Here is a 26749-nt window from a genome sequence, read left to right as displayed (position 1 = left end):
ATTGGTGATTTTGCCTTTATGGAATAATAACAAATACATCTTGAAGCTTGTCTTTTGGAAATGTTTCCTATTACTACATGTAGGTAGTCTTACTTTGTGCAACAATGGCACCTTAAAGAGAATAATATGCATGTTTGGGTTGGGTTTCATTCTGTTGCAACAATACAACCCAGGGAGTAAACATATTGTGAATCCAGGGGTGGACCACTTTAATGTGCACTGAATGTCAAACCGTGAGAACTCTTGACATATTAACCTCTTCACTGACTTGTGTATGTGCCTGAAGTATGGACAGTACAATATTTCATACAGCACCTGAAGGCAACATTTGCCATGGACTGAACTTTTCTAAGGTTGCTGTATATTCTGCTCAGGTAGAATTTGTCAGACTAGATTTCTGTCTCCTCGGGTTTGTTGAAGTCATGTTAATGCAGATTTTTTTCCATGAGCAGTGGAACATCAACAGTTGTGAATTAAATGTATCCCTGTCCTCAATTTATTTATCTTACAAAATCATAACAGTGTGGTGACTTTCTCCTTGCAGTACACATATACTCGCTTTTGCCTTGACCCATTTAACTTGGAATTTGATATTCTTTGTGGTGCGTGCTCACTACAATTACAAAGCTTATTAAAGATCCTCGTGTCTGTTTTTTAATCTCTTCCTGTAGATGTAATAATTGCTGATAGTTGTTACTTTCTTCACATTGACACAGATTTGCATGCTTCTAGTTTTAGCTCCACTGTAGCAGTTGTTGATAAATTATATATTTAAAAAATGAGGGAGAATGTTATAGTATTTTACAGTGCTTCCTTTTTAAATAAGCTTGATCGTGGTTGCAATATACTGTGCATGTGTAGATGTACGTACACTCCCTGGCTACTTATAGGCACACCCATACAATTTATTGCAATGCAAGACGTCAGATCTCCCACAAATTCTACATTTAGGAGGATTATAATGTTTAGTTTTGTTGACACTGTCAGAGAGGAGTTAATATGCAATGTAGTTCAATCACTGCAAACTACAACTTCGCTGTTAGACCTATAGTTAAATCAATACCTCTATGACAGTGTCAGAACTGTCTGAACATCATTATCTTTGTAAAGTTGAGCTGTTGTTTTGAAACGTACTCGATCGAACAGGTGTACCTATTAAAATAACCACTGAGTGTATTATTATTATTATTGTTACAGTGGTGTGATCCGTGTGTGCTTTCTGTTGCAGATTATGTATTCTTTGAGAACTCTTCCAGTAACCCTTACCTGATCCGGCGGATAGAAGAACTCAACAAGGTACTGAAGTGTTTGTGTCACTTTTTTGTGTGTTTATGCAGTTTTATGCCTAAGGGTGAATAGCCACCCCCCACTTTGCAGTGGTGTATGTGTGTGCATTTATTGACTAAAAGTGTAATGTGATCGAACGTGACAGGTGTTTCCCAGTCTCCCAACTGCCGTTGACATCACAGGACACACCTGTTGGAGTGGGAGTGTAGGCGGGGGAGATTATTGTAATGAACATTTCAGGAGCTCAGATAGCTCTGGATTAAAGATCAGCTCACAACAACTTGGAAAAGCAATGATGTTTTTTTTTCTGCGAGTGTTGGATCATCTGTAGAGTTTTCTGTTTAAACTTATTCCCTAGATGTGTGTCAATTATGGCAGTTAAGTTAGGAACAGACCAAAGATAACTTTTGTGTTACATAAGCATCCTTAACGAGCACGTCAGAAAAGCCTTTCCTGTGATGCATTTTGCTGATATTTCGATAACTGCATGTCATTATCAGATGGTGTGGGTGGGAAGATGTCTGATCGGTCATTATCAGCCTGTAAAAACATATTGAGGCTGCACATTAAAATAGGAGAAAGTGTGGTTACAATAGGTAATAAATGGGGTCGGACAAAATAACAGGAGCACCTGCAGCATGATGCAATGTCACACAGTCGTCCTGCAACCAATATGTCTCTATGTAGTTTATAATGCTATTTTTTTTGCTGAGGCTGACAGACAATTGTTGATTCAACTTGATAGGTATTGTTGTAGCTGAAGCTAATGTTAGTGTTACACTGTATTGCAATATATTAGTAGGCGTTCCTGTTATTATGTCCACATCCTTCAAGTGAACACCATCATTATCTGTTCTTCCCTACATGCTCCGTAGAAAAGCAGCACAAGTTGGAAGCAGTTTTCTAAAACCTCATTCCCCCACGTTCATTCACTCTCCATCAGTCACAGACTTTAATGTCGGCGGAGTCTTTAAGCCAGACTGCCTAATTATCCTGCAAGACAACCAATCGATCATCTGATCAAAAGCGCTGTTGCTGCCCTGGTCAGCTTGTCATAGCAGCATAGCTTGACGAGCACACAAAGGAGCCATGTCTCTTGGGAAATTAGAGGTTTGTGCAGGGAATTGTTGCCATCGCTTCAACCTGGATCCCTCTCTCTGTTGCAGACGGCCAGTGGAAACGTGGAGGCCAAGGTGGTTTGTTTCTACAGGAGGAGAGATATTTCCCACAGCCTCATCCAGCTCGCAGACAAACATGCAAGTGAGTAGTAACTACTGTCACACACTAAGACAACTTTTTGTCCAGGTGTCACGTAAATGAAAGTCCCCGTCAAGTGATTCAGTGTTATAAGAGACAATACAGTGTCTTCAGAATGTGTATATAAATGATATACATCAAACTTGAATGTAGAGCTCAAACGATCGTCGATTAGATTCAAGATTCAAGATTCAAGAAGCTTTATTTATCCCGAGGGAAATTATTGTGCAACAGTTTCAATACAAAGGTGGAAAAGGATCAGAGTAACAATAAGCATAAACATAAATCAAATCAAAATAAAGCCAAAGTCAGATAAATCAAGCAATGAACCAAGTGTGACAGAGTGCAACAGACGTTGTGGTTAAGCGTAGGGAAATACAATATACAACAACTAGATTAGTTACTTGATCAACAGGTAATTATTTGACAATGATTTGGACCATCTATTCTTCCTCGCCACAGTGAGGAAATGCTCCTACCGATTACTAAACTTGTGAAAACACCGGTGTTACTAATGACACCGCAAGCACACCGCGGCTGTGGCTGGCTTCTCCGGTCAAGCTTTTGCTGCACTGTTTGGGTTGCAACTGTAGGCAGAAGTGCCCCGAAGTGCTGCCTACATCCCTTCGGTACCCATTTCAACCATAGACTGTTTATAAATATGATGTTAACCAATCCGGCTGTTCAGACAATGGTGGTGTGGGACTCCGTGGTTACCAACAATCTGGCAAGAAAACACACTGATTATCTAATATATGCAGTATAAACTAATTATGTGATATAAATGATCTGATTCTGCACTTTTGCTGTTCACTTTGACACCAAATCCTCCACCAGCGTCTCGTCACGTGACGTGTGAAATCTGACTCCTGTTACTGTGCTGCGAGTGCGACTGTGCTGCTGCTGCATGAAGCAGACCCTTTCATGTGGGCGCTGACACGCAATAATGAACTTAATGTGTTTTTATTTTGATTAAAGAAAAAGAACGATGGTGAGGCGTTGGGCATGTAATGTAATCTTTGAATGCCCAAACATCATGTAATACTGACTGCCGTGGGAAGCCTAAGTCATGTTTCACACACAAATAATAAACATTTGCTGATTTTAGTTTTGCAAAAAGTGAAAAATATCTGCTATTATGTTTTATATCATTATTAATTGGATATATTTGGGTTATTTGATTAATTGAGAGAATAATCGTCAGATTAATCACTAACAATAATAATTGTTAGTTGCAGCCCTGCTCTGATGTTTTCACAACATTATGAAAAAATCAGCAAATTCACGTGAGAACAGAGAATCAGTGAATTTTTAATAGACAGACGACTAAAACGATGAATCTCTTGAAGATAGTTGACCAATTCTCAAGTACTGAACGGACATTAGAGCAGCAGTCGTGAGCGTGTATGGTGTTCATTTGTGTCTTCAGTCAGCCTCAGTGAGGGAAAATGTCATTATGGGCGATCTGCTGCATGTCAGTCAGGCCGACATTTCCAGCTGTGTTTCCAATCAGCACGTCCTGTGCACATGGTAACATGTAATAATATAGGCCATCAATGTGATTCATTTATTTTTTCACGTCAACCGTGGCGCCAGAGTGCAACCATTAAGTCGCATGAAAAGGCGCTCCAGTGAGACTTGAAAATGCGCCGCTATTTATATACATCACATTTATTTCTCAATTGCTTATGAGCAAGAGCGAGAGAAAGGGATTGTAGGTGTGAGAGGAAGGGGAGGAAAGGAAACTCAACACCTGTTCTGTGTGGGAAACCTTCTACCTGTGCCCAGTGATGTTTCACTTTGTCCTTCAGTCACAATAAGACAAACTGTTGATCACTTTCTGGAAATGAAAAACTCCTCTCTGCCAAAGCAATCCCACAACTTTGAGGAGGAAAGTCGATGACGAGGAGTCAGCAGCAGGAGAACCAGTGAAGATGCATAACTGAGGAATGATTTATAAAGTGTGCGTGGCTGAGAATCCGCAATGACAGGAAAGACAGGAATGTGTTGTGTGGCTAAATACTATTGTCTCTGTGGGTTCAAACCGTTTGTGGAAAACCAGTTTTTCTCATTTGGTTAGACTCAGTAAACATAAAGCAACCATACGCACAAAAATATAAACAATTGAGTATGCAGAGACATATGCACTCATCCCAGTGCCGATTCCACAAACTGTTTGGAGACGGTTGTCCACCAGCTGCTCAGCAGAAGAGACAGAAACAATAATAAATTGTAGCACCGCCTGCCACTTACTGTTTAAAGAATTCACACAATTTATGGCTCAGATTAGTTCAGGAGGAACACTAAAGGACTGGCAGTGAATCTCATGTACAGACTTAGAGCAGAATGCACAGTCAGAGCTAAAATATCTGCACTTATTACCAAACGACAAAAAAACAAAATTGATAAAAGTTCCATACTAACATGCTAATTAGTACGTTAAAAACCTGATGTGAGATGTTTTAGTGGGTCTGAAACCGTAGTATATAATCAATAGTATTTGAATTGCATACTATTTTTGATGTAATTTTACTGTATACAAACACCGGACTCTACGGCTGCATAAATATCCCACAATGCAATGCAGCAGTAACGACAACATTCATAAGAGACCAGTGGTTGCGATAGACTTTCTGGTCGCCCGTCATTTTGACAAACGCAAAAAAATTCCGTTGTATCCTGTTATTACCCTTCATTTAGTTTTAATAAGATATATTTTTTTAGTTTTTGATACTTAATATATACATAAGCTTATAGATTATGCATTCATAGGGGCACAGGGAGCAAAAATGAACAGACACGGTTGCTTTTTCATGTCAACACCACGTGAAGCAGATTCACAATTTCTTCTCCAGCGGTGACAGCTGAGGTCACTAAAAACACTGCTGCATAATATTTAGCCTACGCTATTAGTATTACTTGCTTGTCCACCATCCACCACCGTATCAGCCCCTCTTTTTTCACCTAGTTCGTCAACTCCATCATAATTATGAAGTTCAGAAACTTCAGCTGCCGGGACATTTTTCAGTGGTGTGAGTGCACCATTGCTGCAGAACTGTGAACACTGTCGCTTAAATTCACATAATCATTCATAACCTCGGCTCTCATGTTTCACCATTAATAATATGAATAGAAGACTGGGCTGTTTTTACTTTTGAGGGGATCTCCATGGCCCGTACCCACCACTATCCCGCTGCTCTCACACCTGGTGCATGCTTGACTAAACCGCAAGTGAAGGAGATGAGCAAGAGCGAGAGAGAGACATGATACGCTGTACTTGTTACAATGACGGCGAGAGATGTATGGTTATAATAAGTAATGGACTTGAAAGTTATCTGTTAAATCAAATGTATGTGTTTATAAATTGCGTGCAGGTTTGAATACATTAAATTGCAAATAAAAAAACTCTTGGAAGCGAACCGTGACCCATGTTTTCAGGAGGACCAGAGTTAAGATGCTTGGTCCGCAACTGAGTTCGAATAAGCTTTGATATCACCCCAAACGGACCCGACTATCCGAGGAAACGCTCCAGGGGTCGCTTAAAACAGACCAAGCTGCTCAGGTGTGACAGCACCCCTAAATATGGAGATAAAGCTGAACATTTTCAGACAGTCTCTCCTGGAAGACATCTTCAGTTGTAAAGTCACAGAAAAAAAATGAGAACTTGAGAGAGAAGTTTAAACTGGTTCTTCTCTCACCTCCGCACAGCTGCCCAATCAGTGGGTGTAAATGTGGTTTTCAGAAAGTTACAGAAGTCGTCAGACACAGCCTAAACTGACGTCAGAGAGGTGTAGAGGGCGGGGGTTTCCATAGTTATTCAGACGTCCGACAGACACTTCTAGAGATCGAAAACAACTGGCTTTATAATACTAAATAGATGCCAATAGCAGATGATGCTTATGTATCTAAGTAGTTGCCTGTATTGTGCAACACTTAAAGTGTTTATCTGCAGTAGGCCATTAAATGTCGACTCTGATCTAGTATTTATGGATGAGCGCTGTGTTCTTAAAATTAAATTTCTCCTGAGTGTATAAAGCACGGGTGTCTTTAATGGATGGCAGCAATAGTTTGTGATCGCAAAGCCCTCGAGAGTCATTTTACCAGCCTATTGTATTCCATCTGAAGACGGCACGGTTATGAAACATTAAGTGGTGTTTATGAAAACCTGAGATAAATGGATGAATTTAGCTGAACCCATTTGTGACTTTGATAATCTGTCGGTCCGTCCCTTCACCCCCTCGCTACAGTGGGCTGGCGAAATAAAGCCAATGAATCAATACAAAAATACATAATATCTTCCGATGGAGCTGACAGGAAAACTACTTTGGTTCAGTAAATTTCTGCTGTTAAGTCAACATGGTAAAGGCAGGTTAGCAGCTGCTCTCCCCTCCGCTGCTGACAGGGCTCTACGGAGGAAGACGGTGTTTTCGAGAGGATGATACAACTCTCTTGTCTCGCTTTCAGTGGTGAATCCCAGTAATAGTTAAACTGACAAACTGTAAGGATATATTCTTACACTTATTTCCCTTTATAAACCAGAAAAATATAACCTTCCACCTTTTGGATTCAAGTTTCTATAAGATGTTATTAATTAGTCGTAAAACACACTTCATTCGAACTGCAAAATCAAACCGCTTGGAGTTAATCTTTACAATGTTCCAACAAATAAATCCTCATTTCACTGAGTTGAGATGTGAAAATATGCCGGCTCAAAGCGCTGGTTTTCCCCACTGCTTGATCAGCACCTGACTCGAAAGAGCAGCGGCTCATTCATTCGAGCCAGGCTATTGAGTTAGCAAAATTCAAATTATAACCGCTGCCCGAAAAATTGCTCTAAAAACAGCCGGTGATGTACTTGGGCATCATCGTTAGGCGGTATCATCCAATCGCCAAGCCCTAACACGGATACTATTTTGAAGTTTCTCTTCTAATGTGTTTTCTGGTGTGGTCTTCGCTCATGTGTGTCTTCTGCAGAGGAGTTGGAAGAAGAGAAGGAGAGCCCGACAGAGACAGAGCTAACAGAAAAACAGAAACACCAGCTTCGCCACAGAGAGCTCTTTCTCTCCCGACAGTATGAGAGTCTACCTGCGACACACATCAGGTACCGTTCACACACACGCACTGGACCCCACTGCTTCATTCACAGGCAGTGCCCATGGATACTCCCTCATCCAGCCATGAACACACACACACACACACACACACACACACACACACACACACACACACACACACACACACACACACACACACACACACACACACACACACACACACACACACACACACACACACACACACACACAATTAAGTGCCGCTCACTTCCTGTGTTTGTGTTTTTCATGGTGTTTGTTTCTCTCTCTCTCTCTCTCTCTCTCTCTCTCTCTCTCTCTCTCTCTCTCTCTTACTCTCTCTCTCTCTCTCTCTCTCTCTCTCTCTCTCTCTCTCTCTCTTCTCATCAGGGGGAAGTGCAGTGTCGCATTATTGAATGAAACTGAAGCTGTTCTCTCATACCTTGACAAAGAGGTGAGTCAGAGAGAAGAACTTGATTTGTCATCTCTTACTGTATTGTTTCATAACAGGTTTAGTCATACTTCTTTTGTTATTCATGTGTCAGATGTCAAAAACAGAGAGAAGAGTCAAAGGCTGCAACTCAACAATTGCTTTTATCTAGGGATGTTAATAATGAACCAATGTAACATTAACCCACACTGAGCATTTGACCGATTTTAATACTGTCAGATAAACCGTTATAAACAATTATTTTATACTTGAAGTTTATACTTAAAAGTACTTAAAAGCGTTTGCTGTATTGAAAAGATAAATAGGTTATACAATCTCTTTCTTGCGTTTTAAGCTCTTTTTTCCTTCTTTATTTGCTGGAGGGCAGAGAGCCACGAATCATCCGTCATTTAATAGGCTGACCATAGAACCTAAGGAAATAGTAAATGTTTTAACACTCGATCCTCGTCAGATTACTTATTTTGTCCAACCAACACCTAAAGTCTAAAACTGTTAGGTTTATTATCAGACAAAAAGCCTAATTTTTCAGTTAAATTATATTAATTTCCCCACAAAAACTTCCCCTTGTTTAACCCTTTTTGCAGAGATTACAATAATTATTCTTCAGTTATACACAAGCTGACATTTAACCGTTTACGTGCAGAGATTTTTTAGGTTCAAATGTATAACAGAAGTTTCACATCAGAGCCACGCCACCGTAAGAACCCTGTGCCTTTTTAAAAATATTGGTGTGTTGTTCTCCTCAGGATACGTTCTTCTACTCGCTGGTGTACGATCCGACACAGAAGACCCTGCTGGCCGACAAAGGAGAGATCAGAGTGGGACCGCGCTTTCAGGCAGACGTACCTGAAATGCTACAAGAGGGTCAGTCAGAACATTGGATTTAGGGCGCACCCACACTGTCCATTCGTACCGCTTCACGGCTAAAGTCTAGTTCGTTTGACCAGTGTGAGTACAACTGTTCCACGCCCAGGCACGACACGCTTGTGTCACAGATCGGTTGAGAGAGGTGGACTTGAGTAAAGCACGGATGCACATGTATGAGCACGAACATTGACAGGGATGACGTATAAGCAAGAAGCATTCGAGCCGAGGCTCGGCTCGTTACAAGTAATGTGAGTGCAAGCGGGCCTGCGTCATGGGGGAGGGGGGAGGGGGGACTATCACGCTAAAGCACAATATGGATCATCTTGGCCAAGTGTGTGTGTGCCTTTATTTAAACACCTACAGGTTTAGTGTTTCACATCTGTGTCAAATCGGATACACACCTCTCGTGTGTGTGTGTGATTGGTCTCAAAGGGTTACAGCAGGGAAATGTAGTTTGACTTTGAGTGGAGACAATAGGGGTGACCGGGTAGAGTGTGTGCCCCCCCCCCCCCCCCCCCCCATCACTATCTCTATCTCTATCTCTCTCTATCTCTGTCTCTCTCGCAATGTAGTAAAGTAAAAGCATCTACTGTAGTGTTAGTTGAGTTAAAGTACATTATTGACACTTATGGTTTCTAGTGTCCACCATTGACTTAAAGCCTCTTTCACACATAGAGCTTAAAAAGCATCACCAAGTGTTAATGACAAACTGAAGTCAATGATCCAGAAAAGCTGACTTGGCAATTAACCACCTCACAGCTTGAGTGGGGGAAATTTGCAGAATCAAAAGTTGTCAAATTTTTACGTCCAGTTTGCAGTATTTTGCAGCTTTTTACCATCTTTGAAGCCGTAGAACTGAAAGTCTTTGTTTTTTCACTATATTGGACAATAAAGATGAAGCTATTACTGAACATTGACACATTGTCTCATACAGTAAATAGAGGAAGACATTAGGCACCTTCTTCTGTCCAGAACCATCATATAGCACGTGGACATTTACAGATATCGGCAGATTGTGTGCAGAGTTTAACAGCAATCTCAGGGGTTGATAGTCATGATTACAACATTTATCTAAAAAAATATTACAATTCAGTTTGTTTGTCTTCGACCTGTGTTCAAGCTCCTGTGCTGTCTGTCCTGTCTGTAAGCTGTTGTCTCTGTTTGTCCTGCAGGTGAGGCAGATGACAGGGACCAGTCAAAGCTGGAAGAGAAGCTGTGGTATCCAGAGTGTCCACTCACCAGCAAACAGATAGACCAATTCCTAGTGGTGGCACGGTAAGACCTTTCACCTCTGACCTCGACACTTGCAGGTATTATGGACCTCCACTCACTAACAGGCGGAGGCAATAATTCTTATGAACAGTATTAGAACCCTCATTATCCAGTGCCTGTGTTTGTAGACGATAATGCAACTGCAATGTAAATAATGTATTGTTGTGATTTGAGGAATAGCTCCAAAGTATGGCTCAGTATTTACATGTTTTATTCTTAAAAGTGAAATATGTGAATTCATCGTTATTTTGGATTTAAGATATTTGGTGAAAATTGCATTAAGAATACAAAAAATTGTGTTGACATCAAAGCAAAAACTTCAATTTAATAATTTGTTGTGTTTAAGTCCTGATCGGCTCTTTTGTGTTTGTGCAACAATTTGTGCGAGCTGTGTGGTTATTTGTCTGTAAACACCAATAAACAAAAACAATGAGCGCTATCGACAAAAATGTATAAACATGCTCAGGGTTGGAAATTAGCAACAGCCAAATGTCGGTAAAATATACAAGTGGCTGCTAGATTTGCTTCACTCACGAGCCAAAGAAAACAGATGTAATCTTTAGATTGGCTGGTGGATTTCAGACTCCAGTGGCAGGTGGAGATAAACGACCATTTCCATCCATGATTATGTTAATGGTGTACTTTCTTATATATACATTCTAGGTCTTTGTTTGTTTGTTTATGCCTGTGTTTGTGCGTATTTTGTCAGGGCGGTTGGGACCTTTGCTCGAGCGTTGGACTGCAGCAGCTCAGTTAGACAGCCAAGCTTACACATGAGTGCAGCTGCAGCCTCACGAGATATCACACTGGTGCGTTGAGCACGCACACACGCACACACGCACACACGCACACTGCAGTACCTGACTTAAATGAATGAATGTTTTTAACGCCCTCTCTGTGTCACATTTGCTGCAGTTCCATGCGATGGACACGCTGCACCGTCATAATTACGACCTGTCAAGTGCGCTGAGTGTACTGGTCCCAGCGGGCGGCCCGGTGCTCTGCAGGGATGAGATGGAGGAGTGGAGCGCCTCGGAAGCCGCCATGTTTGAAGAGGCATTAGAGAAATACGGAAAAGACTTCAACGACATCCGACAAGACTTTGTAAGTGTCTCATTATAACAGCCTCATATCAGTCATGAGCAAGAGCAAACTGTGGTGGTTTCCAAGTTTTCTTTGATTTAGTCATTTAAGCATTTTGTATTTGGTGTTCAGGAGTATTTTCTTGTTATTTTGCATGCATTGTCAACTGAGATTCTACCTGTAAATTAGCATATTAAGATGTGTTGGTCTTCATGAGAAGAACAGCAAAAACATGGTAAATTTTTCAAAATCCAGGTTGTCTGAGTTACTCAACAACAGATGTTTATGTTTTTTAGTCTGTAAATAACAAGTACAGTCAGTTTATTGCATCTATTGATCGACCCTGGTCCCAGTTTTTTTTTTTTGTGGTTTCTGCTAAATAAGTTATAATCCTTTTTCCACAGCATTTATAGCGTAAATGCTCTCTACTCCCTTTTGTCGGCTTGGAAGGTGGCGGTTCAGTGTTGGTCGTGTCAGAGTGATTTTGAAAGTTGTGGTACTTCCTTCCTCCTCAGTGGAAGCTTCTAACAATGGGAATTCATGGTAATCTTCATGAATTCAAGATGACCACATTCACTGTTCTGTGAAATACATAATTACCAATTTTAACAGCCGCCTTTCAAACCTACAGGGGGCTACTATTTCTATTGAACTTTGCTTCCCACCAGCTACCTGTACTGTACAATTAAGGCGGGATCTGGGTGTCTGCATGGGCACCAGGTGCTCATGAATACTTATTAAATGTGTGAATCGCTGCCTGCGTGTGCGTTTGTGTGTGTGTGTTAGCTTTCAGCCTCTGTGGTCACGATGCCTCGGTCATGAATATATATGAAAGCTTTCGCGCCCAGATGGCAAGAACATGAGACATTAATATTATTAATTTGCTCTCTGTCTCTCTCTTCTCTTCCCCTCTCTCCACACTTCTTCATTATTTCCTCTTGTGAAGCTGCCATGGAAGTCTCTGACTAGTATCATAGAGTACTACTACATGTGGAAGACCACAGACAGATATGTGCAACAGGTGAGACTATACAAGTATTACAATATACAATTACGGCTTTCTCCTGTGATGGTCTGAATTAAGTCGGAGCATCAGAGGTCTGCCGAGATCCGATTGAAGGAAGCTAAACACCATTCATCTGCACACTTGTCATGTTTCTACGTTTTTCTTTATTTTCCAAATATCTTTATTGAGATTAATTAGCAAAAAAAAATAATTTTGAATGCTGCGTAATGCATTATTTCTGTCAGAAATGTGTCATCTCAGAGCCACAAAAGAGGTTATACAGTTGTTTTTACAGACAAAATTTAATATGTGAAATTGGTGGGGTGCCCTTAATACTAAATAAACTGAAGTAAATTGAATTTTTGGTGCAGTAGAAGCTTAGAAAGTTGTCAAATACGTATAAATAGGGGCTGATAAGTTAGCAGCTCTTAGAGATCACTTTGGATAAGAGCATTTGACAAATATAAAACATAAATACAAACAGTTTTTCTTGCAAAATTGTCTGACAAAGAGTTAACTCTTCATGCTATGGATGTTTCAGGCAGTTCAGCACTATAGATTATCAGCGGAGGCCTGCATACTGTCAAGAAGAAAGGAAATGCATTGTCACATTCAATGATTATCACCATCATGCCTATCAGTTGTTGTAGAGAGATGTCAAACTGTCAGGCATCAGTTGATTTCTGATTATTAATGAATCCATCCACTGTGTTTCTCTCTGAGCAGAAGAGACTGAAGGCAGCAGAGGCAGAGAGCAAACTGAAGCAGGTTTATATCCCCACATAGTAAGTCACTTCAATTCCCATTTAGATGTTGATATCATTACTATAATCGTGGCTTTCTATGCATACTTAATGTTTTGATTTAAAACACTGCAGACGGTCCAGTCAGTTTCTTAAACCTCCGCCTGTTCGTCTCTCTGACAGTAACAAGCCCAACCCCAACCAGATCTCAATGACCAATGGCAAGATGGCGACAGTGAATGGAGCGGGCCCTGGGGCCTACCATGCAGCGGGCGGGGGCAGAGCCTGCGAGAGCTGCTACAGTGGGTTTTGTTCCTGTGTTTGTGTGTGAGAGAGAAAGTGTGTGTTTAAGCACGGCAAGTGTAAAATTAAATCACAAGGGCCGTGAACATGGGTCAATTCCAAATGAAAGGAACAAATGCTGCGTTAGGCGGCTCAAGAAGTTTCTCTTTTTTTCCACTATTGAGCTCTTCTGACTCTGGAAGAGATGCATTCCTGCGTGTCTTATTTGTCTTGACGGCTGTTACTAATCCGCTGATCAATATCTCCCTTCACTTTCTATTCTGCTTGTCATGTGAGCACGATTGGGACCTACTACACTGCTGGGAATAACAAATGACCAGTTGTTGCTGTTTTGTTTTTTAGATAAATTGTCAGAAAATAGTGAAAATGTCAATCGGTCCATCAGTTCCACACAGTGATGTCATGTTGTAATAATATTTAATTTACTGTGATGTAACGCAGAGAAAAGTACAAATCATCCCATTTTGAGAATCTGCAAACAAAGAGTATTTGGCATTTTTGCTATAATAAATTATTTAAATGATTTAAATAATTAATATCTTAACAAAATGTATTGGCTGTCGACCTTATGACAAATTAATTACCGGTAATTGACTAACTTTTGCGACACTAAATGTTTTTTTATACCTTAAATGCTGTCAACCGAAGCGCACCAAGGAGCTAGCACTCGCTACAATCATTAAAAATGGTTACTGGAAGATTATGATGATAATAATAATTAATAACATGCTTTATTTATACGGCACTTGATTGAAAAAGGAGTAAAACATTTCAGGAATGCAGTGAAATATAATCAAACCGTATCAACAAGACAAGTTAAAATGGAAATAAAAGACCCCTAAGTAATGCAATAACATTAAAGAGACATGTTGGAAATAAAATTAGGTGCTTGCATTAAAAAAAAACTAAAAACAAGAACTGAGGGCGCCCTGACTGCAAAAGCCTGGTCACCTTTAGTTTGAGTCGTGACTGAGGAACAGCCTAAATCAAGTCTAAGACGTAGCCGACTGGTAACCAGGGAAGAGAGGCTAAACCAGATATGATCATGAAGCTCATAAAGCTGCTTCACAGTGACAGAAAGCTTTTATTGTTAAGCAGCAACAGTGTTACGTTTGTATCAGACCATCTCTGAGCAGAGCAAAAAAAGACTCTCAAAATATCTCAATTTACGATTTTTGCACAAAACTGGAGCGGAACAGATGATCAACAGCAACACAATCCCAACCCTAGTATATACTTTCTTTTTTTTTCCCTTTCTGCCTACCAACACATTAGTGCTGAGTCTCTACAGATGTTTAAGTCTCTACAGACGTTCATGTCATCAGTCAATAACCGTCGTGAGTGCAAAGTGGTCCGATGTTAAGACACCGATAAACTCATTAAGGAGATGCTTGAGACAGTGAAAGATCAATATGCTGAGTGTCTTGGAACCGGTTTTCTGCTTCTAACCTTCATCAATGCGTTTTGTGCATCAACAGCCATGCAGTCGGCCCAGTGGTACTCATGGGGGCCTCCGAACATGCAGTGCCGCCTTTGCGTTTCCTGCTGGATGTACTGGAAGAAGTACGGAGGCCTGAAGATGCCGAGCAGAGCAGAGGGCCCGGAGGAGAGGACCTCCCCCACTCCAGCAACCAATGTAAGCTCAGTCAGTGTAAAACACATGTGGTGTCGTGGGGGAGAAGGGTGTCGACAGTTCATCAAAACGCTGAAACATTCATGTATGACATTTATATCACCAAATACACACGAGATGCTTTTATGAAACACAGAACAATATCTGGATGCAGGTGATGTTTTGACATCAATTATGCTGTGAGCTCAAAGCATCACTTACTGTTTCTCCCATATTAGCTGTTAAGGCCTGTTCGAGCATAGAAAAAAGAAGGACGGACCATGCGCGGACATTTAAAACAATGGCGGCGAAAGGTTCACGTTGGTGTGAGGCGGAGGTGGAGTGTTTACTGCAGATTTGGTCGATGAAAATATTCAGAAACAGTTGACAAGACGCGCAAAAACTCTGAGGTCTACGGAAAGATTTGTAAACAAAGCGACGCATCTCAACGTCAATCAATGCGTGTTGCGACGTGATGACGTATAGGCAGCAAGAAGCATTCGCGCGAGGCCCAGGTAGTGTGAGTACAAACAGGCCTGGGCCGCGGGGGCAGAGGGAGGGGGGGGACAAGTACCCTAAAGCACGGTACGGACGGACAGTGTGAGTGCGCCCTAACAGCCATAAGAGGCTAACACTGTGTAGCTCAGGACGGAGCGCTGAACCGTCCAAAATGGCTTTTTTTAACCACAAATCCTGCTCAAAATGGCACCAAACCTCTGCAGTAGCATGATGAGGATCCCTACATGTTTAGTTTATTTAAAAAAAAGACTCTTTTACAATGCAACAAGCCTTAGCAGCCGGCTACAATCATATTGAGAGGCAGCCCAAAAAAGTCCATTACCAAGTGCAGAGACCTAGTTTCTATAAGTCTACAGTTGGCACCGGAATACAACACTTGTCCTGTATTTTATGGCACTAAAAGAGGCCACACGGGTCTTTTCATGGTGATGTAAATAATACTTTTTCAACATCAATATTTGTATTAATCATCCTCAAACCATATGATTTCAAACCACAAACATCTTTGCACACTACAGATCAACAAGGAGAAAGGAAAAGGGAGAGGAAAAAGTAAAAATATAATGTGTCTGTTTAAAAAAGTTCGAAATAGGTAACTGTACTTACACTTAAACCTCACTCTCCACATGCACATTACTTCAGTTCCCTAGATATTCTATAAAAAGGCCTTTAATGTTTTCAAAGAGTGATCGTTTAACTTTAATAATCTAAGAAATCTTTTCCAGAGAGAGTTAGGGACAGGGATTTGATCCAGTTTATGACCTCTGGTTTATCAGTCTTCTTAAAAGTCTTTTTGAAAACACTAAACAAAGATTTAAAGCAACAATTTCTTTCTTGGGTTTATTTGGGGATAACGACGAGCTGGACAAATGAGAATATTCACAGGCTTCTTTGGTTTATGATGTTTAACATGGTTTCAGGTGTAAAAGTTAAGCCCAGGTTATTCTCCAGAGCTTGTTTAAGCTTCCTTTCAGAACTCTTTCGTAAATGATTATTTTTAAGGAAATTATACAAATGAATATGGTATGTTTTTGCTTCCTATTGCAGCATTTCTTTTCTGGAGGTCAATTGTTGTTCTGCAGAGTTTCTTTGTTGGGGATCAATTTGCATATGACGTAATTCAGAGAATGATTACAAATGTGCGAGGCTGCATGCATAGGCTGGCTAATATAAATTTTATTAGCCATTATTAACATTACTTATTTATTACACTGTTCACTGCTGTGAAAAAAGGGTATATCCAACTTTATGTGAACTCAAACAGCCGTCTGTTATCTAATGCGGTCTAATACAACAGGCCTGCTAAAACATCCTTCTGTTATGAAGAATATAATTTAATCTAAAATACATTTTGTTTTAAGTGTTTTATAATTGGGTGCCGATTCAACGTTACGGTCATTTTGGAGGCTGTGGTTGACGTAAACAGGCTGGATGAAATAACAGAATCAACTCTGTGTGTAAGAACAATCTGCTGCCTCCAAAATGAGCGTACAGTTGAGTCAACACCTCGCTGAACACATTCACCTTCATGAAGGTTGGATTTATTGTGGTATTAGTTTCAGCTCGGTGTGCTTTGTTATAAACAGGTAACCGTTTTTCATGAGTTTTTATTTAAAACCTAAAACGTTTGGGGTTTTGTTCGTATAAACAGCTGTCAACCTCTTTACGTGGTGATACAGTTTGAACACCTTATTAAGTGTGACAAGTTGGTACAATATATTTTTTTTCTTTGACACTTCTTAGCCAACTTTCAAAATAAAATGCATTCTGATGTGGAGGCCAGTGGAATAGAAAAGAGACTTATTTGAATTTATGTTTTTGTTATTTTTGTGTCGAAACACAACATCATAAATTAGAAACAGACTAATAATAATGAACTTTATTTATAAAGTATGTTTCATAAAACAAAATGCAGCTCAAACTAGTTTACGAGAGAAACAAGACGGATATTAAAACAGACGCAAGGAGCAAAAACGGTTAAATGATAAAATCCTAAATAGATTTAAAAAAGATATTAGAAATAAAAACAAGTTGATTGAAATGATTTAAAGATATATAAAACTCATAAAACATATGAGGAAATATAAATGAAATATCAAATAACGATGTTAGGGTAAGGCAAAATGACGTAAAAGCACAATCAGGAAAATACGTTTTGAGCTGTTTCCTAAAACTATCCTCAGAAGTTGTTTGTCTTATTTGTGATATTTGTCACAAATATTACTAAACGAACCATCTTGATGTTCTTTTTCCAACCTCTGGAAACAAAGGAAGCTAACACAACTATTAAAATTATAAATTGGAAGTCGACTGTGTCTATGGGCGAACATTCGTTTAAAAAAAATTTGAAATATGCTTCAAATCTGGAAAAATATTTGAGATTAAATAAGACAATCATAGTTCAAAGTTGGCAGGAAGTCGCTCCTAATAAGAAGATTGAAAGTAGATTGAAAATAAAGGAATTCAAAAGCACTTTTCAGAGCAACTAAATGGTTTGTCGATGGGCCGTCATCAGTCCAACTATATTCAGCTTCCATTTCTGTCTCTGTCCCTCCTTCCCTCCCAGGAGCCTCGCTCACGGGGTCACGCTCCCCGCCAGTCCAACCACATGGTGCCGATGCGAAACAGCGGCAGCCCCAAGTCCTCCATGAAGACCAAGCAGGCTTTCCTGCTGCAGGCCACCCGCCTCACCAAGCTGGCCCGGCACATGTGCCGTGACATCATCAGGCTGCGCCGTGCTGCGCGCCGGCCCTTTGTCCCCATTAACTGTGGGGCCATAAAGGCAGAGTGTAAGAGCTCTTTCAATTCCTCCTAACTTCTGCCACATGGACACACACACACCTGCAGACATACAGAAACACACACACACACACACACTCACTCACCACCCTTCCTCACCCTGACTCCCCCACCATCAACCCCCATCTCTGCCCGCCTCTGCCCCCGCCCTCCCCCGTCTGTCTCTCTCTCTGTTTTTATTATTATTGTTATTATTATTATTTTGGTTTTTGTATTCTCCCATCCCCTGTTTCCAATAAAGACTGCCTGTCCTCATAACTTTGAGTTTTGATCATCTTTTCATTCGTGTTTTTGTATTTTTTATTTTATTTTTCATTGTTTTATCTGTTACAGCTCTGTGGTCACTGTGAACTGAAAGCCATTGTTAGAGTTATACACAAAGGTGTATTGGTTAAACAGGGCTATTCTACACAAGCACACACTTTTAAAACACACGTCATTAACAAGTAATCTAGTAGAACTCATATTCTAGTCTGAGCCGTGTACTTGCTGAAGTTAGATGTAGAGAAAATGTATTTTACTAAGAGAAGCTCTATTTTGCACGGCGCCCCTGGTCCAGGCGTGCCCCCTCTGTGCTGTCATGGCAGAACGAGTTGTCTCGGCCACGAATGTTTATTGTAAATACTTAACTTCAGCTTCAGTGTGTTGGCCATCACTTTTCTTTTGTTCCCTTTTGCGCACTCATTTTTCATGCTGTTAATCATGTGTGTTAGACCAAATGAATTGTTTGTTGTGATGAAGAGCTTTAGACAGATCTGGACTGATAAAACTTGAAAGAAGGAAGGTCAAAGCTGAAGTAAGGACCTTTTACTTTTATTTAACTAGCTGCTTTTGACTTCTTTGCTGCTGGCTGCACCTCCCACTGTAGATCAGGCTTACCCGTCACCTGGACCATGTCCTCTCGGATGGTCCCTCGCCATACCATCCATTCAGCTGTTCTCCTGTGTTCATGCACTGCTCGTGTCAATCCATCGTGTTCTCGCGTGTAAATCCTGCACACAGGATTTGCCAAGATCAGAGCCATTCCTCCCCCTCCACTTTCGCCGCCTTGTCCTTCATTTTCTAACAACTGTCGCAACATTCTCATCTTCTACCTCTTTTTTGCTCTTTGTTTCTTTCATCACTGTGTGAGTGTGAGAGTAGACCTCCAATAAAGTCACACCTGAAAGCATCTCTTCCGAGTCCTTGTGCTTCATGTGTCCCGTGTTATCTGTCCATCAACTCCACCACACTCAAAGGAACCATAAAGACCCCAACCCCCCCACCCTCCCACGCATGGAGTCAACCTTGTGCCTGCCTTCATAGTTTAATGTGTGTTTACGATGGGGGTTTTTGTGTATGTGTGCATGCTCTTACATTTCTCTGCGCATGTGAGTAGATGCATAGATTATTTTTTAGTGGACATACCATCCGTGAAAGTAAGTCACCACATTAACACCTCAGTCATTTTCACACTTGAATCCACTCATGCATCATTCATTTGAAAACATTAAAATAGGTCATTTCATTCACATAAAATATCCTGATAGATTACCTTTTCTTTTCTTTTTTTAACAACAGTTAGGACTGCTTTTATATACATGTTGTATATCAGTAGACACGAAGGTTACACAATAACTAAGACACTGCACTGGTTTGTAAATTGTGTGTATGTGTGTGTGTGTTTGGTTTAGACATGTTAAGGGTGTCGGAAGGGCAGGGGACTCGCCTACCCAAAATCAGAGCCGCCCAGAGGAGCACTCTGACCAGTGTCCTGCAGTTTCTAGGTAAAATGAACCCGCAGAATAATAATAAAAAGTGTTTGAGACGTTTAAATTGCACCGGATAACTGTTCAATCAGAGGGATGTGGGCAGAAATGATTCAGATGGTCTGCAGGAGCCAGTTGATGCAGCTCCAGTGTGGTGTCTCTTTCCAGAGTCCCGTCCAGCGGCCCACGCCCCTCGCTCCCACCGCACCCAGGGCCTGCAGACGCCTCCCCCTCGACGCCTCCTCTCCTCTCTCCCGCACGGCCCCCACGGCATGCTGGGAAAACGCAGCTACCATCACCACAGCCGGGCTGAGCCGGACAGGCGCGCAGGTAAACGCACACGCACGTATTTCTTGTCTTTCTTTCTTTTTTTTTGACCCACAAAAGTAATTATGTTAATGCTTAACTTAATCCTGCATAGAAGCAAAAAAATAATAATAATAAAAAAATCATCACTTGTTTCTGTTAACCCCCCCGAAAATTGGAAAATGCGTCCCGTCTTGCTTTTTAACTGAGTTACTATGATGTGAGTGCCCCTTGGGGACCAACAGTGTTTATATCCAATGTCCTTGTCATCCTTTTGCTTGATAAAAAAATCAAATTAGTGGAAATACACCCGGAGTTGATAACCTTTTTCTTATCTAAACTAGCTCGTTGGAGAGAATGACAACTAATTCTAATGAAAACGAATCAGCAGATGGGGGTCATTTGGATAATTTGGATGATTCAACTTCAGTCTGACACTTTGTTTTTTATTGGTAACTTCACTATTTCTACTGCAATTGAAACACAGTCATTTGTTGCACCACTTGCAATTAGGACAAAAAACTCATCAATACTATTCACAAGTGACAGATTCCCTAACGCGTACACTTTGCACCTCTCTCCTGTTTTTGCAGATAACCCTGGTACAACAGGTGGACCCCTCCTGGTAGGTGTCTTTGCTCTTCTTTTAAAGGGATTAAAGGGATAGTTTGATTTTTTTTTTTTAAGAGGGGTTCTACAAGGTATTTATCCATAGTCACTAAGTTAGCTACATTAGATGGCATCGACACGGGCCCAGTTTGGAGAAACAGGCAGGAGTACAGACACACAAGCTAAGAAATGTACTGCTGTGGATGGGGGCAGCAGATAAATGTTTTCTAATCACCTCAAAAAAAGCTGTATCCCTAAAAAAATCTGTTCTTTGCACATTTTACGGTACTTTGCACGTTATTACAATACTTTTGATCTGTATATATTACCATTTGAAATTTGAAATTTTATATATATCGACTGCAAAATCAGATTTTTTATATAGATTTTTTTAGAAAAACGTTTTGATTCCGTTTTTATCGTGTTTGAGTTTTATTTATCTGTGTAGCGTGTCTTATTTTGACAGGGAATTACTGTTTCCTGTTGTGTTAAACAGCCAATCAGAGCGCTTGATGCAAAGTGCTGCACAAAGAAGACAAACGCGTGATTCAGCAATATAGATATATATATATAGATATATATACAGTGTTTTATATTTCTGTTTTAACATGTACATGTTATCTGTATAATAATGTTGCTGTTAAATATTTTGTTTGTATAGGTGGAGTTTGAAAAGAAAATAATTTCCCCCTGGTATTATTAAAGTATTTAAAATATTTATGATTCTGAAGTGTATGCTATATTTAGACTATTTTCATGTCTTTCTTGCATCACACAGCCCTGTTTAAGTTTACGTGAGGGAAGCGCTATGCTCTCTTCAAAGCCACCAGACTCTGCTTGCCGCTACTTTGCTGCTCTACGGCTGCCTCGATCAGCTAGTTTGTTTGTGAGTTTTATTAGCTCATAACCCTTAAAAAACAACAAAGTCACACAATAACACAAACAAACTAACAGATCGAGGCAGCGGTAGAGCGGCAACTCCCGTTTCCTGCGATGTAAAATGACTGTTTTTCTGAACGGAGTCTGGTTGCTTTGGCGAGAAGATAGAACAGCTTCATCCTATGCATAAACGTATCGAGACCTATGTGATGGAAAAGTTAAGTGGTAAAAATCTTCTAAATATAGTGTACCTTTAAGTTATTATTATTATTTTTTTAGGTGGCTAAAATACGCTAAAAAAGCTGCTGCGGCCCTCCACAGCAGTACAGTACATTGCTTAATTTGCTTAACCACTCGTCACTGCATCTCCAAAATGGGAACATGCTGACCGCCGTCCACTGTAGATGAAACACTGACTATAGATAAACACTTCATACAAGCCCATTTCTGCATCACCGCTTATTGTAATAGAATTATATGTAATTGTCTTTTTGCAGCATAACGGACGCAGCAGCAGCAGTGGAAACACTCGAGGTGGAGTGATGATCCGCAAGAGACGCCCAAACTGGATCGATGCCCCCGATGACAGCTTCTTCCTTGTCACCCGGGAGACCAGGTAAGCAAAGGTGACACTTTTCTGACCTCCGTGTGTATGTGTGTGCGTGTGTGTGTGGGTGGGAAATCAACTGATGCTCAGAGTCGGCCGCATATATAAGAGGAATTGATCTAAGACAGGAACAATTTTTGACCTGTGGTGACCTCAGACGGCTGTGTAGTGCACACACAAACACAATAACCACCATAAGTGCCTAAATCCACACAGATGCATTGAAGTGAAACAGAGAGGCAGCATGCAGTGTTAAAAACCTATTCAAATCGATTTCAATAAAAGTGGTTATTTCCATCAAAACACTAATGCAGTGCATTAACTAATGCAATCATTTTGAACCAAATGAATTAAGATATTTGGATCAGAGGGGTAATCATACTGAGTTCACTGCTTTTCTAGGACCTTGGGGAATTTTATATTCCATAGCGAAAAATGCCATTTCTTCTTGTCTGATTTTCAGTATTTTTAAGCTGAAAAGTAAGTTCTGCAGGTTTCATTGATGGAGGTTGGACAACGGAGTGGGCCTCTTCATTCAGATGAAGGTGCCTATCGTGTCAGTTGGGCCAGTCCTTGTAGTTTAGCCTAAGCACATGCAAAGTAAATATGAGATATCTGCTCTTTGCTTTGGTGAATGAAGGAATTAAAGGCAGCTTAAAGGTACGTTAGAGAAAGGTGTCGCCTGTCACTCACTGCAGGGGCCTAATGAGAGTTTAAAGGTCCCATATCATGCTCTTTCAGGTTCATACTTACGTATTTAGGATTTCTACCACAACATGTTTACAGGCTTTAATGTTGAAAATAAACATTATTTTACCCATACTGTCTGTCTGACTATACCTGTATTTACTCTCTGTCTGAAGCGCTCAGTTTTAGCGCCTTTAAGTCCGGTCTGCTCTGATTGGTCAGCGTTTCTGTGCCTTGCGTCTGCACCGTCATTGCAGCCGGGGAATGACTGTAAGGGCACTGTAGCTGCACCTTCTACCTATAGTATAGTTGTGACATCACAACCGCGCAGAAGTCCTGACGGCTCGTTTAAAACAGTGTCTGAATAGAACAAGAACACCTCAAACTACTTTGGGATGGATAACCATTACATTCATGGCCCACATTAAAGGATGACGTCGAATGATTGCCATGAAATTTGTTACTGATCACGTTGCTCTCAGGATAAATTTTAATAACTCCGTAAATACAACAGCATCGTGTTAATTTGCCATGTTAACCATGGTGACCATAGTAAACAGTTTTCCCGCTAAACATCAGCATGTTAACATTGTCGTTGTAAGTATGTTTGTTTTAAGATTAAATTTGAGTCCGTTGAAATTGTGGGGAGAAATTTAAGATTGGATGATGCTGAACAAATGAAAATACAATAAAATAAGCTCCTCCATTAAATGCTGGAATTGAAGTACACAAGTAAGTTGTATAAGAATGTAATACACGAAAAAAATACTGATCCAAACAGAAGACAATTCACACTATTATATTATATTTCATACATTCAATTCAACTCAATTTTATTTATAGTGCCAAATCCTAACAAAAGTTATGACACTTTACATGTAGAGTAGGTCGAGACCACACTCTATTACTTATTCGTAATTTACAGGTAATTTACATGTCAGCAGAGCACAGACAAACAATCAAACAAAACAAATATTCAATAAAATGAATGATTTGCAATCCATAAACTAATTGAAACATGTATTTAAAAAGATTCATGTGTCTGTTTCTCATTTGTAGACACGGTTGAATAAACATGCATTTATGTTTTCCACATACAACATCAGTTTCTGTAAATCTTTCTTACACACACATACACACACACTCTCTCGTGCACTCATACACACATGCACATAATGAGTCAATTTTTGCATGTCTGTATGTGAGAGAGAAACATGTTCTTTCATTAAGCCTGGGTCTAAATGAGCCACGGCACCCGGCCTTCACCGCTGCCCTCCGATCGCTGGGGCTAAAATTAGAGCGGCTAACTGGTGCAGATGGGCCAGTGAGGAGCCAGGCACCGCTGTGTCCTGAGTGGAAATATCATTACCACATTAACCATGCTGCACTCATATAGATCACTCACTTACCACCAATAACCACTGTGTGTTAGTGTGTGTGCGAGAGACGTCGTTCTGAATGCTGTCCCTTTATTATGTAGCCTTCACTTTCCTCACAGAGACAGTTAATGCTTCTGAACAAAATGCATCCACAGATCTGCTGTGAAAGGCCAATCCTGCAAATGAGAGAAAATCTGAAGTTTCATTTTCTCCCCCCTCTCCGTCTCTTTCTCCCCCTCTTTCTCTCACAGTGGGATGAAGAACACAGTGTGGAGGTGGCTCCCACTTATTGAGGGAGGCAAGAGAGACAATAATGGAGACAGGAAGAGAGAGAGAGAGAGAGAGAGAGAGAGAGAGAGAGAGAGAGAGAGAGAGAGAGAGAGAGAGAGAGAGAGAGAGAGAGAGAGAGAGAGAGAGAGAGAGAGAGAGAGAGAGAGAGAGAGAGAGAGAGAGAGAGAGAGAGAGAGAGAGAGAGAGAGAGAGAGAGAGAGAGAGAGAGAGAGAGAGAGAGAGAGAGAGAGAGAGAGAGAGAGAGAGAGAGAGAGAGAGAGAGAGAGAGAGAGAGAGAGAGAGAGAGAGAGAGAGAGAAAAAAATACCGTTTTCAGGCTCCAATAACGCAGGCTGCGTGTGGATGGATCCTCTTCCATCCTAGAGAGAAATCTAGCGAACCATTTCTGGTGTTATTGGAGAGTGATTTGTGGTGATGCACGAATCATTCTGCATACATACGCTCAGTTCAGTATACTACAGTCTATCGTCCCTCTCCTCTTATGCAGCACTGTTGTTGTTGTTATGTGACGCCGGTTAGAGGCCGGAGGTTGGGTGATGACAGCATCGTTAAACAAAGTAACATGGTTACGCGGTCCAGACGATAACGCCATGGGGGGCGTTTTCAGATCTTCCCACTCTGGGACCCGGTTTCAAAAGATACCGTTTTCAGGCTCCGATAACGCCGGCTGCGTGTGGATGGGCCCTAAATGTCTCTGCACCGTCATTGCAGTTGGGGAATGGCTGTGACGGCACTTAAGCAGCACTTTCGACCATTAAATACAAATGTATTCGTCCTGATTCGAAAGTATTAGCAGCTGAAGTCCTTTAAGTATCAATCATATTTTTTAAATGCAGAACTGTTTTGACATATTATACCTAATATAAGATGCAGAGAAGTTGGATTTAGAGAGAGAAAAACAGGAGTAATCCTCAAAAATCGGGAAATAGTAGATAACAGAAGGAGACACAGCCAAACAGAAATGTAAATGAGACAGCTTGATGTGTTTGAGCGTGGATTTACATGTTTGCTTTCCTCCTCGCGACGGCCAGCTGAACAGACAAACAGCAGAGCTCTAGATAATGTTCCACCAGAGCTAAATCTGCTCCGTTCTTCTCCGTTTTTTATTCCACTTGAACTCTAAGAGACGTTACTTATGTCATGCTGTGTAATCACCTGAGGCTTCATTGTTCTTGAAAGATGTTTGTGTAGATGCACAAGTGCTGCATGCGCTCTCGAGCCGATTTACTATACTTAGATGCACAGGCCCACATGGTGTACGCAGGGTCTTCATGAGTACTCTAGCGCTCATTTTATCAACAGCAGGGATCCGGAGGAAACTGAGTGTTCTCCTCTCCTTTTCACAACACAAAAAAAAGACATCTTGTGCTTCTGAGAGAACAGCAGAAGAGGAAGAAAAGAAGAGGGCTGTGCTGTGCATTAAATCTGAAAGTGTTTCTCTTGACCGCCTGAAGGGAAGCATGAATCAACTATACGTCGTGGTCACGTACCTCGCATTTGTCTGCAAATGAATTCCATTAGTGCTGTGTCCAACACTAGTGTGCCCCATGGCCTTGTGTTTTAATGCTCTTGGTTGCTGTGGGCTGTGAAAAGACCTTCCTGTCAAAGCACAAAGCCCACTGCAGTCTGGGAATTGCAGGAAAGCTCCTTTATACGTCTGAAACATTTATATTGAATTATCAATTCATCATTTTCTCTGTGAAATGTTGAAAGATCCCAGTTTCTCAGAGTCCAAGGCGATGTCTGTCCAAACCCCAAAGATATTCAGTTTAATATGATATAACAATTAAAAAAGCAGGAAAGGCAAAAACAGCATTTTCTGCCATTTCCATGAAAAAAAGATTTTAACGATTCATCAATAATCACAATAGTTGAGGTTAATTTATTATTAATCGAATAGACGACTTACCTCTGCAGCTCTACTGTGATATGTATTGGTAAGTCTTTGACTCATGCTCAATAAATGTTGCACT

General features: G+C 40.7%; 1 protein-coding gene across 2 annotated transcripts in view; it reads left to right on the top strand.

Moving 5' to 3' along the window:
• mta3 (metastasis associated 1 family, member 3) overlaps positions 1-26749 on the top strand; it is a gene marked incomplete at its 3' end in the record, with an annotated part of 29765 nt that overhangs the window by 1251 nt on the left and 1765 nt on the right. The window contains exons 2-18 of one of the 2 annotated variants that reach the window (XM_083932407.1): positions 1229-1296; positions 2454-2547; positions 7519-7645; positions 8007-8070; positions 8814-8931; positions 10107-10209; positions 10916-11015; positions 11122-11310; positions 12236-12310; positions 13022-13080; positions 13222-13340; positions 14820-14977; positions 18039-18261; positions 19945-20037; positions 20188-20349; positions 20919-20950; positions 22311-22429. In XM_083932407.1, coding sequence (XP_083788533.1) covers positions 1229-1296; positions 2454-2547; positions 7519-7645; positions 8007-8070; positions 8814-8931; positions 10107-10209; positions 10916-11015; positions 11122-11310; positions 12236-12310; positions 13022-13080; positions 13222-13340; positions 14820-14977; positions 18039-18261; positions 19945-20037; positions 20188-20349; positions 20919-20950; positions 22311-22429 — 1903 coding nt within the window. Of the gene's footprint in view, positions 1-1228; positions 1297-2453; positions 2548-7518; positions 7646-8006; positions 8071-8813; positions 8932-10106; positions 10210-10915; positions 11016-11121; positions 11311-12235; positions 12311-13021; positions 13081-13221; positions 13341-14819; positions 14978-18038; positions 18262-19944; positions 20038-20187; positions 20350-20918; positions 20951-22284; positions 22430-26749 lie in introns of both variants that reach the window. The other variant, XM_083932406.1, reaches the window with a different exon arrangement.

This window comes from Echiichthys vipera (genome assembly GCF_963691815.1).
Source record: "Echiichthys vipera genome assembly, chromosome: 18".
NCBI classification, from domain to species: domain Eukaryota; kingdom Metazoa; phylum Chordata; class Actinopteri; order Perciformes; family Trachinidae; genus Echiichthys; species Echiichthys vipera.
Note: the sequence above shows the minus strand (reverse complement) of the source record. Positions and strands in the feature narration are given on the sequence as shown.